The 12,163-nt window shown below is 51.3% G+C and overlaps 6 protein-coding genes across 6 annotated transcripts; 4 read left to right on the top strand and 2 right to left on the bottom strand.

Annotated features, from left to right (window-relative positions):
• Positions 1-552: 552 nt before the first annotated feature.
• On the bottom strand, positions 553-2,049 carry BDP55DRAFT_287275 (retinol dehydrogenase 12). Its single transcript, XM_060566526.1, has 2 exons — positions 1,030-2,049; positions 553-963 (listed from the first exon to the last, which is right to left on the bottom strand). Exons 1-2 carry the CDS (start codon positions 1,929-1,931, stop codon positions 846-848), a joined length of 1,020 nt encoding a protein of 339 aa, XP_060425768.1. The 5' UTR covers positions 1,932-2,049; the 3' UTR covers positions 553-845.
• A 1,350-nt stretch (positions 2,050-3,399) lies between these two features.
• On the top strand, positions 3,400-3,840 carry BDP55DRAFT_696662 (cofilin/tropomyosin-type actin-binding protein; the record flags this gene model as incomplete). The annotated part of the gene is made up of 1 exon (XM_060577594.1): positions 3,400-3,840. One exon carries the CDS (start codon positions 3,400-3,402, stop codon positions 3,838-3,840), a length of 441 nt encoding a protein of 146 aa, XP_060425767.1.
• A 69-nt stretch (positions 3,841-3,909) lies between these two features.
• On the top strand, positions 3,910-4,707 carry BDP55DRAFT_675348 (uncharacterized protein). The gene has a single exon (XM_060575740.1). It carries the CDS (start codon positions 4,270-4,272, stop codon positions 4,513-4,515), a length of 246 nt encoding a protein of 81 aa, XP_060425766.1. The 5' UTR covers positions 3,910-4,269; the 3' UTR covers positions 4,516-4,707.
• A 2,592-nt stretch (positions 4,708-7,299) lies between these two features.
• Positions 7,300-8,033, top strand: BDP55DRAFT_675346 (uncharacterized protein). The gene has a single exon (XM_060575739.1). It carries the CDS (start codon positions 7,386-7,388, stop codon positions 7,926-7,928), a length of 543 nt encoding a protein of 180 aa, XP_060425765.1. The 5' UTR covers positions 7,300-7,385; the 3' UTR covers positions 7,929-8,033.
• An 889-nt stretch (positions 8,034-8,922) lies between these two features.
• On the top strand, positions 8,923-9,285 carry BDP55DRAFT_635617 (uncharacterized protein; the record flags this gene model as incomplete). Its single annotated transcript, XM_060572795.1, has 1 exon — positions 8,923-9,285. One exon carries the CDS (start codon positions 8,923-8,925, stop codon positions 9,283-9,285), a length of 363 nt encoding a protein of 120 aa, XP_060425764.1.
• A 264-nt stretch (positions 9,286-9,549) lies between these two features.
• BDP55DRAFT_287223 (major facilitator superfamily domain-containing protein) lies at positions 9,550-12,014 on the bottom strand. Its single transcript, XM_060566525.1, has 8 exons — positions 11,550-12,014; positions 11,376-11,491; positions 11,096-11,275; positions 10,962-11,038; positions 10,787-10,902; positions 10,161-10,705; positions 10,006-10,094; positions 9,550-9,946 (listed from the first exon to the last, which is right to left on the bottom strand). The coding sequence occupies exons 1-8, from the start codon at positions 11,735-11,737 to the stop codon at positions 9,752-9,754; spliced, it is 1,506 nt and encodes a 501-aa protein (XP_060425763.1). The 5' UTR covers positions 11,738-12,014; the 3' UTR covers positions 9,550-9,751.
• Between the last annotated feature and the right edge of the window lie 149 nt (positions 12,015-12,163).

Raw genomic sequence — 12,163 nt, 5'->3', positions numbered from 1 at the left:
CTATCACCGGTAGTCTTGAATTTGTGTGGGCACCCGAGCGTCGAGGTACCGTACAAACCCCAAAAGAAGGTGACTGAGATACCACAAGGTGCACTGGGTAAACAGCTAATACTTATCGGATTTGTCTGCTTTAGAGATGTTGAATGATGCAGGCCTATAAAGTATCGTACCCACAAGCAGGCATCCAAGACAAATGGCTGCTCAGTTGCCTGGAGAGTTTCTGAATGTTTAAGCAGAAAGGTCCCCTTCATTCAAAATTATGTCTCCAATTTAAGGTTATATGCGGCAAAGAACTTCACATCTCCTAAGGATCTGAACTGCTTATGGCATTATGTAAGACCACCAATTGGTTCAATACAGCTAATATCATACTCAAGCTTGCAATCTTTGCGGGGCCTGTTATGCGATGCCATCCTCCATTACCTTACCTAGGTCACGAACACTTTAGACGCTGCTTATGTCTTTCACCCGGCCATCTCTCCTCATGGACCTTCGCAAACATGCGGGGAAGCTGTGCGTATTCCGTCAAACCAAAGTGGTTGTTGGATGGATGGCTTGTATTATTTTATGCACATCTCCTGCCGCCTCTCAATCGAGGTAGATAAGTACAAAGACATATCGCGGTCGTCGCATATTGGCTGGGTTGAGTGTTGATTTGATTCATCCTGTTTCTGCCCCTTGGGCTAAGCTATGTCCGCTCGATAACGCCATGCCCACATGCGCCGCCCTCAATATCGTACCCTCTTTATGAATTTCACCGAAAATTACCTAGCCTCTGCAGTCATTCGTACACGTCTTTTTCCTCGGTGCGTAAGTAAATTTACGCACTTCGCAACTTTGCATATTCATAGACCCTTTTCAACCTCTGCAAAGGCCTCTGCAAACCCAGGCTCCTTCTTCGTCTCTGCCCATATCCTCTCCTTGAGACCATTTCCCTCAGATGTGTACATCACAGCCGGCCATCTGAATTTATGTTAGTTCCATGATTGCTCCATCCTCGACTCGACAGAGTCGTATGGTTTGACTCACGGCTTGATAAGTCCGTCCGAGGTAAAGCTCCCATGACTCTCCCTGCCCTTCACTATCGCCGCATCAAGATAGCTTCTAGCGCCGACTTCCACGCTTCGACCAATGGTCTTCTTCATGAGGCCCATGAAGAAAGACTCGCTTGCTGGCTTAACGATATTGGTGCCGCTGGTGAGGCCCGAGTTGGCAAGATTGACAATGATCTGGTTTGGGTTGACGTAGGTCGCCAACTTGGCTACAAAAAGCTGGCCCAGAAATTTGGACTGCTGGTAATTCTTTCCCGATTCCCACAGGTATTCCTTGTCAGCCGGCTTGAACATGGAACCTGTCACCATGTCCTCCTCTGGCGTGTGCCAATATGTGAAGTCCGAGCTGACGATAACGAGCCTCGCCTGATCTCCCGCTGGCTTCTTCTGTTTCATGACTGGGAGTAGAAGAAGGGCTAGTAATGTTGTGGAGAGGAAGTTGACCTGGAGCATCAGCTCGTGGCCCTCCCGCGACAGCATAAAATTCTGCGCCACCACCGCAGCGTTGAGGATGACGATGTCGATCCGCGTCAACTCTTTCTTGCACCGTGCGACAAAGTTCCTGACGCTCTCGTATGACTCCATTTCGAGGTGCCATACTTGGATCTGCGCCATGGGGAATTCCCGCCGTAGGCCTTCGGCGAGCGCTTCCCCCTTTGATGTGTTTCGGACTCCCATGATAAGGCGACCAAGTGAGCGCTCGAGGAATTGGCGGCTAGCTTCGAGACCGAGACCACTGCTAGCACCCGTCATGATGAGAGTGCAATCAGATAGGTCGAATTCTTCCGGGATCTCGGCTGGTGTAATGACGGCCTGACGATACAGGAAGGATAGCGGGTTGGCTTCCCAGCCCGCCTGACTAGCCAACTCATTGGACATTTTGGGCGATTGAAAGACAGAGAGGATAAGCTAGGTAAAGGTTTTGGCAATAGTCGTGGCGTCTGTTTCTGGAAATAAGCTTGGAAGAGCTCGAAAGGCGACGTCGACGTTTGATATATCCCGCCGGTCGATCCGACAATTATGGAGCCAAGAAACACCAAACAAGTTGAGAGGGCCCCTGGTTACAGCTCCTGCTCGCATGTGGTCGGAGAAGGGGTTATCTGGTGTGGTATTTGATGTCATGCGGTCGGCTCTTGTGTCGCAGAACCTTTGACTTTGGACCGGGTTCCCCCACGGGGGCGCGGTGTGCTTCGAGGACCGAGCGGGCGGACGTTGAACTTCTTGAGACGCGCCAATGTCCCTCCGGGGGGCCGGACGCTTATTCGCGCTTGGATTCGGCGCTTAAGGGGTGTCGAGGTCTATCATGCGTGCGACGTCAAGCAACCCTCCAGTTTTGTGACATTATGGTGCAGCGTGCTCATCGGGACCTGTCAAGGTCAGTGATGGACGTTTTGCACGAGGGGCTGTTTCGTCGCACGATCTACCGCAAGGTCGACACGGCGCAGGGGTCAGGGATATCGGGATGTTAGGGGTCCACGACGGTCGGTGTGCGAGGTCTAAGAAAAGAAATAGCTGCTTAGTCACCGACTGCAACGCTGTTGACTTTGGTCTCGACATAGAAGTAGTGCACTGAGGCATCGTCTGAATACCTGCGTAACATGCTGCTGCTCCATCTGATGGATGAGATGTTTTTGGGCAAGGCTTTTGTATGAGTGTTTCAACAGGCGCTAAGCTTTTAGCCAGTGTGTCGGGGTGGCATGATGAGAAATGCAAATCGACAGGGCACAATTCACACCGAGATACATCGAAATGGATTACACAGCTCGGTGGGCGAGGCTCGGTGAAGGCCTATGGATGACTCAGCATCTCGATAGTGGCCCGGAGGCACTTCGGGCGAGGCCGGCCATGGTCTGTGCTTGAAGACTAATGACTGGAGATAGGCACGTAGCGAATCTGCCCCTCCCCCTCCAGCTTGATTCGCTCTCGGATGGTGGGGTTGAAGGAAAGGCGGGCGGGACCTGGAACCAGACGAGGGGAGGATAATGCAACCTTGGCCTTTCTGGACGCCGTTTCGTCTTTTTGCCAAACGTCCAGTACCGTCACCGCCAATCCGCTGCCACTTCTCCTTGGGCCACTCTCATCCAAGTAACACAATCAACCACCACCCCTCCCTCTGCCTCTCCGGCCAAACCCGCCTGCAGGATTCGAGAACCGAAGAACCTCTATTCCCTCTTGTCCAATCTAACTTTCTCTTTGTCTCCAACTTCTCCCGCTCATACCCGGATCCGAGTCTCCACAAACGGGACCCCTTGCTCCTCCTCCTCCTCCTCCTCCTCGTTCCTCCGCCGCCGCCGCCGCCGCCGCCTTCTCAGCCTTTTAGATCCCGACCCTCCGTCAGCTCCCTAAAATGTCCGGCCTCGACGCCCCCGAAATCGCCACGGCCTACGATGCCGTCCGCTCCGACAAGGACGAGACGAGCTGGCTCCTCATATCCTACGCCAGCGCCGTCGGCAACAAGATGACCCTCACGAAGACGGGCACCGGCGGCATTTCCGAGCTGGCCTCGGAGCTGGACGACTCACAGGTCCAGTACGCCTACGTCCGCGTCGAGTACGCCAATGACGTCGAGAGCAAGCGCGTCAAGTTCGCCTTCGTCATTTGGATCGGTCAGAACACAAAGATCATGCGCAAGGCCCGCGTTAGCATCGAGAGCAGCGAGGTCAAGAGGGTGCTGCCGCACCACAGCATAACGGTCAACGCCGACCATAAGGGCGACCTGGACGAGGACGATATCGTCAAGCGGTTGCGCAAGGCTGGCGGCGCTGACTATAACGGTGGACGCGGCTAGATGCCAGGCAGGCTCAACCAGCGACGAACCTCCTTTTTGGAGACCAAGGGAGCAACAAAAAACGCACGCATATATTTCAAGGGGGAGTTCAGAGAGTGGCTGTGGCCTGTGAGATATGAGCTACGAGTACAACGGTATCTGGCCAGGCGGAGGCGCTTCAGGGAGCGGCATGCATACTCTTTTCAAATACAGCATACACCTTGGATAAATATTGTGGGACCCAATATGGGGACCTGGCGCAAGCCGAAAGAATCAAGGGACTTTTTTCTTGTTAAGGAGGCCGTCTGCCAGCCCTTCCACCGATTTCAGCGATACGCTAAAACCTAATCATACGTAGGGCGAAGAGTTTAGGACGTCTGTACCCACCCCGCATGATAAGCTCTGGAAGGAAATCCATTTGACCTTCATTACCAGGGCTCAGATGCTGCCATGTCTTGCCATCCAATGTCTCCCGACCTTATATTGCTCTGGATAAGCGTCCCTCAGTCGAACTCTGTCCTCTTCTCGAGCTCAAACGGCATCGTCGTCTGGCGACGGACCAGCATCTGGGACGATCCCTGTACCGTAGGCGCCTCCACATCCGGGGAAATTTGCACATGGAGTAAGCGGGTATGTAAAGCTGTCAGACCAGTAGCGTCGATATGGAAATCCACTCCGTCATCCACGCCGCCCTAGGTACCTGCCCTCTGCGAATCTCTCAAGTGACTTTTCTGGATACGCATCGCCCCGAGCCGAGGCCTCACCGTTTGGCAAATCTAACCCATCTTGCTCCGAGTGGTGCGTCCTGCTGCTCTCTATCCTTACAGGTGCTTCACCGTTCACGTAGTAAATATCTTTGTGGTTCCGTTGTTGGGATGATTGGCTAGCTTTCTTTCTATCAAGTTGCCTACAATGAACCTTTGGGGCTCAATTTACCCTAAAGGCATGCTGACTTTGGACCTATGACTCCTATTCTGGGTCGTAAACGTTTACCTTAGATATTTGAGGTTCTGAGCGGCTTGAGAAGCTGATGATATCACGGAATACATCGACGTTTTCAAAATAGGCGCCGAAGCTGTTCTACGCCGTTCCTTCCATTGGCATCAGTCCCCGGCGCTGAGCTCATGCACCCAGGGCTCGTAACCGGCCCCTGGCCTGGAACCCGAATTCATCTCTTGTATAGTACGAATAGACTTGGATTTATGAAGGTAAATTTCTCGGACTTCTCGGACTTCTCGGACTTGATTGTCGGATAGGCTGCTCCACGGCAAATTTGGTTGAGCCTGGGAGGCTAGTCACAGTAGGCGACGTCAAAAGAACTTCTGCTCCTGTCACCCAAAAGAGCAGGACGGAGAAATACTGCATGTAGATGTACCATCATGGCTGGTGCCTGCTCATCTTGACGGTTGGCGCGCTGAGGCTCCCGTCTACCAGCCAGCCAGCGCCTTAGCTGCCGCTGTGCATGACTGTTCGAGATAATCACCAGACGCCGAGCACATCCTTTCTTGGTTGGCAAATACTCGAGTCCACTGTGTAGCCGCCCCTAGCCGCTTTGGATAATATTGAACATGGTTTTGATAGGGAACATTCTCTCCACAGCCAACGAGTGGGAAAGAACTTCAGTTCTCAGCTTTGCTTGGCATGTGGGTACGCTTTGCTATAGTAATGCTTCTTGGCCCTCGGTCAAAGTCTGAAGAGGCATATTAATATCTCGCATCGAGTCCCGGGTCAGAATAAGCTCACTTTAAGGAGAGAGTTCGGGACTTTGGAATACTAGTTATTGGCCTGCGCTCGAGGTCCATGTCATGCTATCGTCCTGCCGTAATTAGTTAGATGCGAGGTTTTCCTCGCACCGCTGAGTCCGAGATGCCAATTTCCAATTTGCTCGCTTGCTGTGTGCAACACAAGGCGCACCAGAGTAGGTTCTTACTGCCCTCTCTTGATAAGAAACTACCCTCTTGATCGTAATAACCGTGTTATGACATTCCCGAGTGCTGCTTAGCCTTGAGGTGGTGAACCCTGTGTCATTCCACCATCATCATAGTGAGTTCTTGAAACCATTTGAACAGAGCCAAAAGCATTCAGGATGAGCTTTCTCTGTGCAGTACATATCATAGCAAGGATTGAGCCTTGCAGATACCTGTTGAGTATGGGCTCAATTCGTTTAGATCAAGCCCCAGTTCACGGGCCTTGCTTGGTGCCAAGTCTTCATAAGAACTTCCGTCGGCGTTGAACTCTCGTCTTTGCTATACCACGACAGAAATCAAAGGAGTGGTGCCTAGTCTTTCAAGACTACCTTATACATCAATCCTGGCCACGTGAATGCTATCATTCGTACACCATCGCCAAGCTTTGCCCTGGAGTTCCAGAGCTGTGTACTGCAACTTGATTACTTGGCAGATCCCACAGGATTGCGTTGGGCTTGGGAAGTTTTTGGATTTTCGGATTCAGTCTAGTGTTAGACCGTTGAGGGAGTATTTTTATAATGTTGAGATATACAGACGATCTGCGTGAGGCTTGCCTCGCCCGGTCTGTAGTTCAGTTTTTGTTATTCCGTTCCATTTCAACACAGCCATGCGGAGTGTGCTTTGTTACTTGAGGTAATGATCAAGTCTACAGAGTCAGCAGATTCTGTGCAACTCTGTCGTCAAGGGAATATCTGGGACCACATGAAATCTCGTATAGGTAGTCCGGATTTACTAGGGGCTTGGATAAGTATGCAAACTTTGTAAAACCGCTAAGCATGAGACATCAGCAAAACTTAGAATTTTCAATGCCTTAACGTGGTATGTCATGATTCCACCACGTTTACGCGAGGCCGATCTACAGGCAACTCGAAATTGTTAAACAGGACTGCGTGATTGTAGAGCGAGAATTGACGATCTGCATTAATCTTAGTTTTCGGAGACTTGTGCCCCAAGCTGAGACTAGTCCTTTTGTCCCAAGCCGCCGCTCGATGAAAAAGACCGCCAAACAATCAACTCTTCAGTACTGACATGAAGCTGTACGTAACACTTCCTCCGACATCAAGAAGGCTTACGGCTGCTCGTATTTGAGTTCTAAATCGTATGGTGATCATTTTTCCCGTTTGACTTCGCTTAGGCACGTCTGATCTTACAGCGTATGCACGTAATATGTTTCTCAGGATACGAGGTAGATCGCGCCCCAGCGATGTAAGTAAGCCTTGGCCAGCGCCCGTCTGCAAGACTTTCTTCCGAGGGATTTTCTTGCGATAACTTTTGTAGGCAGATTTCTAGTCGAATGGGCTGTTGTAAGGTTGTCATTCTACTAGTGGGCGAGAACCTGGTAACACACAGCTGGCATCCATCTGCGGAGTACCTATAAACAAAAGACTGAGATGACATTGTATTATCACACCACCTTAGAACGAGGGTTCAAGTAAGACTGAAGGTGAAAGAAAATTAATATAAATGGGACGAGGTTTTGGATGGCAAGTCAAATCACTCTGTAAACCAAACACCCACGAAAGCTTTGTAAATCTGCTACTCTTATGCCAATATAGGAACTCGTATTTTCACATTTGACTAAAGACAATTACTTATACAATGATCATCCAAACCATCTTCAAGACAACTACTCTTGCTGTTGCCGCAACAGCAGCAACCATCTCTGCTAAAAGCAACGATGACACCAACGGGTTCCGTCTATGGGCCAACATGCTCTACCCTGATACACCAGGCAACGGCCCGATCGTTCAGGGCTTCGAGCTCGGCTACGTCTCTGGTGACGAATGCCAGGCCACCGTGATCCTGGTACCCGCGAGTCAAGGATCTACATTCTATGCCAGTAACAACACCATTGGCGTTTGCTTCGACAACGACTCGCCCTCTTTTGCAGGCATGGTGGTGCCATGGCGCGGGCCTGCGATGGTTCCGAGCGGAAGACCTGTGGAACTCAAGTGCGAGGACAGTACACCAGGTCTGACTCTGAACGACAACGGCGTGTACTATCCCGGGGAAATGGGTCCGGACTTCAATGGCGCATTCATGGTGTGTGAAGATGGAGGTGGCCCGTTCTTGAGCTTCTATGGCTGGGGTCAGAGGCCTCTTTGGGGTTGCACCGTAATTCAGCTTCTTCCCACCTACTAAAGCCAAAGGGCAAACCAATTTTCATATTATAATCAGAAGAAAATCCATCGAACTTGAGGCTTTTTCGTACAGCCATGACCGCTACGGTCTTCGCATCGGGGTCTTCTAACCGTGCTGTATGCTCAAATGGGGCCCCAAAAAGATTTCACGTGTGAACAAATAAATAGCATCATGTCACTGCAAACATCATTCCAAAAAGTTGGCATTGGACAAGACCTAACTCTGCTCAAGAGAAGCTCCAGGGGATACAGGGCTCGACTTGGGGGTTCCATACGTTTCCAGGCTCTCGTCCAGCGTTTGCTTTGAGCAATGCTTAAGTTGCGCCATGCTGCAGCACGTCACTATATCTAGGCCATTTCCACCACCTCCATTTGCACCACCCAAGCTATCATGTGTGTCATTAGACCTTGGGCAATTTCAGTGGACATAAGTCGAATCCAAGTGTCATTTTGACCATGTCCCCTGTCGTAAACACTGATCGTTTCATCTATCTTGACCCAACAAAATCATCAGTGCAATCATTTGGGAAAGGAGAAATTGAGTTAGCTTCTTGCGTTCGATCGGAACAATTGCACAGTCCAAGGCACTCTTGTTGAGATGACATGTAATACTCTGTTGGAAGTTAGTCAAAAGATAGGAGGCAACCAAGCAGACAAGAAGCATGCAGGATATAGGCCAAGATCCCAGATGGAGAGAGATTCTACAGTTGGCCATAGTGCACCTAACTGGAATCTAGCGACCTCGTCTCCATTACGCTCTAGGCAGCACTGAGCTATTTTGCCCGTTTCCGGCACGTCAGGACCGGCACGAAGCCTGACGCGACTCAAGGCCTGCCCACCTCAATTGAGAGCCATAACATATCAACTGAAAACTACGCAGAAAACATCCTGGGTGAGTTCGGAGTAGTTTCACTAACTTTTTGGCAATCAATTTACCTTCTCGCCCCCCTTACCACTGATCCATGCGCTCTGCCCGCCACAGAACAGTCTCAGCAATGGTAATCACAGCGACTCACCGCCAACACCCCGAGACATCATCTTATGCCGCTTCCGGCTACGGCAATCGCATGCGCTGGGGCTCAAGGCCCGCACTGCTCCTTGTCGATATCTGCAAGGCCTACTGGACCACTGGCTCGCCCCTCGATCTCTCCGCCAACCCCTCTGCCATTGCGGCCCCTGGGAGTGCAGCACAGCTAGTAGCCGCAGCAGGAGAGGGCGGTGTACCCATCATAGGGACGGCCGTCGAATACACGGATCCCAAAATGGCGGATGCGGGCCTGTTTTGGCTCAAAGCCAAGACCCTGGCCGTGTGGCAGGCCGGGAGTGACCTCCACTCGCAAGGCTGGCGGGCTGGGTGAATGAAGACCTGACTCCGAAAAATGGTGATGTCGTGGTGAAGAAAAAGTACGCGAGCAACTTCTTTGGCACGACCCTGGCGACAGAGTTGACGTGTAGGAACGTCGATACTGTGGTTATTTGTGGCGTTAGCACGAGCGGATGTGCGAGAGCGACGACCTTGAATTCTATGCAGCATGGTCTCCGACCTATGGTGAGTAGTGACGCATCATTTGACTGTGGTCATCGAAAACTAATATGATGCTGGCGTTGCAGGTTGCTGGCGAAGCGTGCGGTGATCGCAGCGAGGAGATTCAAAATGCCAATCTGTTCGATCTTGACTCCAAGTATGCTGATGTGGTGTCTATGAAAGACGCGATATCACATTTGAAGTCTGGTTGGGCAGTAGCATAACATGGTTGGTTATTTGATCGTGTGTGGTGCCGTTCCTGGTATGGAGGCATAAATGTCAAAACTCATATCCTTTCCTCAGTCGTCCACAGACTTCATGTCTCGCCTCATTCTCCACTTGGGACCAACCTTCATCTCAATGTACATGAGGGGAAGAAGAAGAGCACAAACTCCGCCAAGTAGAACGTAACTCCAGCTGATGCGCAAGGCGGCGGTCATCCTGTCAATGAGACCCACCAAGAGGGCTGCCAGCAAGCATCGCACGAGGTTTGTCTGCGGCTAGTATTAACATTTCGAAATTCTGGCATAGTTTTAACGAGCCATTAACTCACACATGCTGTCGCTGCCGAGCTTCTCGTTTGTAGGATGTCGATCATGAGAGTCATGGTCGTGTTGAGAATAGCAATTGACGTATATCCCACTAGAAGTGATCAGTTGTGAAATCGCGACTTAACTAATAGACATATAGCTTATGTGGTCAACTTACAGACGATCTGAAGGACGAGAGGGACAGCGATATGAACCCCTCGATCGACACAAAAGCCCCATGCTATCACAGCTCCGGAGAAAAGCACTAGCAACGCCGGCATGGTCCTCAGACGTGCATACTCCTTAGGGAACATAATAGCGCCGTCAGATTCCTCGACCGTCTTCTTAATACGAGCATAGTCCCAATCGAGAAACTTGCCGGTAAGGGTGCTGCCAACGATCATGCCAAATCCTGTAGGTAAGTAGCATAGCCCGAGTGCGGTTTCGGATAGCCAAGGGTAGACTTTGGCAAAGGAAGAGGCGACCGTCGTCACGACAGTGTTGTTGACTGCATAAACGACGCCCGTGAAGGTTAGGGTTATGGCGACATCGGGATATACGAGGATAACGAAAGGGTTGATTGACCGCCGGACACCAGACTTGTTGCGCTGGGTCTTGTTCTTCCTTCGAGATCTACCTACGATGGGCAACAGAGGGGTGTAAATCCCGCCAAGAGAGATACTCCCGTTGCCAACGAGGTTTCGAAGAGTCTCTGGAAGGAACCTATGGAGATGGGCAGTCATTAGGATACGACTTTGAGCAAGGGAGAAGATGGGCTGGCCTGGCTTGTCAAGCGGAACTTACAACAGGATGAATAGAAGGCAGCAAACAGCCATAATGACTTGGAACCAGAAGATTGAACGCCATCCAAGTTTATCGGAAAGAGCACCACCAATTGCGGGAGCGATGCAGGGTGAGAGCTACTAGTGTTAGCTATATGAGGGAGGATTGTTGACAAGGCAATGGTAGCTAGACGTACCATGGGTCCGAGGTTGAACGTGCCAAAGAACCCTCCTCTCTCTTCAGGAGTCGAAATATCGCCAATGACACCCGCTCCTATTCCCCAACAGGTCAGGATCAAGTATCGATGGTTCGAGGAAAAGGATGACTGACCGAGGGCAATTGTGCTAGCGCAGCCTGCAGCCTGTAGACAGCGGAGGACAATTAAGAGCCAGAAAGCGTCCGTAGGAATCACGGCTATTCCTATACACGCTCCGATCAAGATGGTCAGGCAGACTAAAAACACTGGTCGCCTTCCGTAACGGTCGGAGAGAGGTCCCCATAGCATCGGCGCTGTTCATTCACACGTATTAGGGGAGAGGCGTCTGAGACACTGGATAGGAGATGAGATGGAGGGTGGGGGGTGAACTGTGCTATGGAGCGCATAACTTACAGACACCTTGGGTCGCAAGGAAGGCTGTGACTGTCAAGTTGAGGAGCTCGACGGACTTGCCAAATGCTTCCGATAGTTTAGGGATCGCAGGTAAGTAAATGTTTGCCGGCAGCGGACTAAGCCGCAATGTTAGAGTATGATGTGCGATGAGGGGGATGACGATAGGTAATTTACCTATAGAAACCCGCGACAGCGACCATCGCGACGATGAACCACTTCTCTTTGCGAGTGAATATGCTGTAGGGCTCCGCAGGTGCGTTCTCCCCCAGTGGAAGCACGAGATTCTCCTGTCCGGTCCGAGAACTCGGAGCAGGCACAGCGCCGGTCCCGGGATCGGGGCCATCGGTTTTAGGTTCAACCATCGTGGGGCGCAACTCGGAGGCCGGGAATCGGGGAAGTGGATGCCGTGATGGAACCTTCCGGACGGTCAAATGGACTTGTGAATTCCTTGGCGGAGGGAAAAATGAGAACAGGAGCAAGAAATGCCCCTTTGCGGTTCTCCGGCTGGCGAAATACCCATACTCCTCGGCCTACGAAAAATCTTGACCGAAGACATTTTGGACCCCACGTAGACCCAGAAATCGGCCAAAAGATTTCGGCGCCGGTTTCGGAAGAGGCGAACAGCGGCGGGTCGGCGGCGGCACGTCCATCCGAGAAGAGGGATGGGCCAGTCCCGTTTCTTAGGCTATGAGCGATTCGCATTAGATAGCCTATCGTCATTGACACAATCCTTCGCTAGACTTGCACAGCTTGCTAGGTAAGCGGACTGGCACATTGTGGATCTGTGT

The sequence above is a fragment of the Colletotrichum godetiae genome, assembly GCF_030913485.1.
Source record: "Colletotrichum godetiae strain CBS 193.32 chromosome Unknown BDP55scaffold_44, whole genome shotgun sequence".
Classification (NCBI taxonomy): Eukaryota; Fungi; Ascomycota; class Sordariomycetes; order Glomerellales; family Glomerellaceae; genus Colletotrichum; species Colletotrichum godetiae.
The sequence above is the reverse complement of the archived record's forward strand: the minus strand, read 5'-3'. Positions and strand labels throughout refer to the sequence as shown.

Bases quoted from the DNA above. Each gene is read 5' to 3' on its own strand.
- BDP55DRAFT_287275 (XM_060566526.1), bottom strand. From the start codon at position 1,931: ATGTCCAATGAGTTGGCTAGTCAGGCGGGCTGGGAAGCCAACCCGCTA. The intron at 964-1,029 runs GTGAGTCAAACC...ACATAAATTCAG, and splicing joins TCGGACGGACTTATCAAGCC to ATGGCCGGCTGTGATGTACA.
- BDP55DRAFT_675346 (XM_060575739.1), top strand. From the start codon at position 7,386: ATGATCATCCAAACCATCTTCAAGACAACTACTCTTGCTGTTGCCGCA.
- BDP55DRAFT_287223 (XM_060566525.1), bottom strand. From the start codon at position 11,737: ATGGTTGAACCTAAAACCGATGGCCCCGATCCCGGGACCGGCGCTGTG. The intron at 11,492-11,549 runs GTAAATTACCTA...ATTGCGGCTTAG, and splicing joins GCTGTCGCGGGTTTCTATAG to TCCGCTGCCGGCAAACATTT. The intron at 10,706-10,786 runs GTAAGTTCCGCT...CCATCTCCATAG, and splicing joins TGCCTTCTATTCATCCTGTT to GTTCCTTCCAGAGACTCTTC.
- BDP55DRAFT_675348 (XM_060575740.1), top strand. From the start codon at position 4,270: ATGTCTTGCCATCCAATGTCTCCCGACCTTATATTGCTCTGGATAAGC.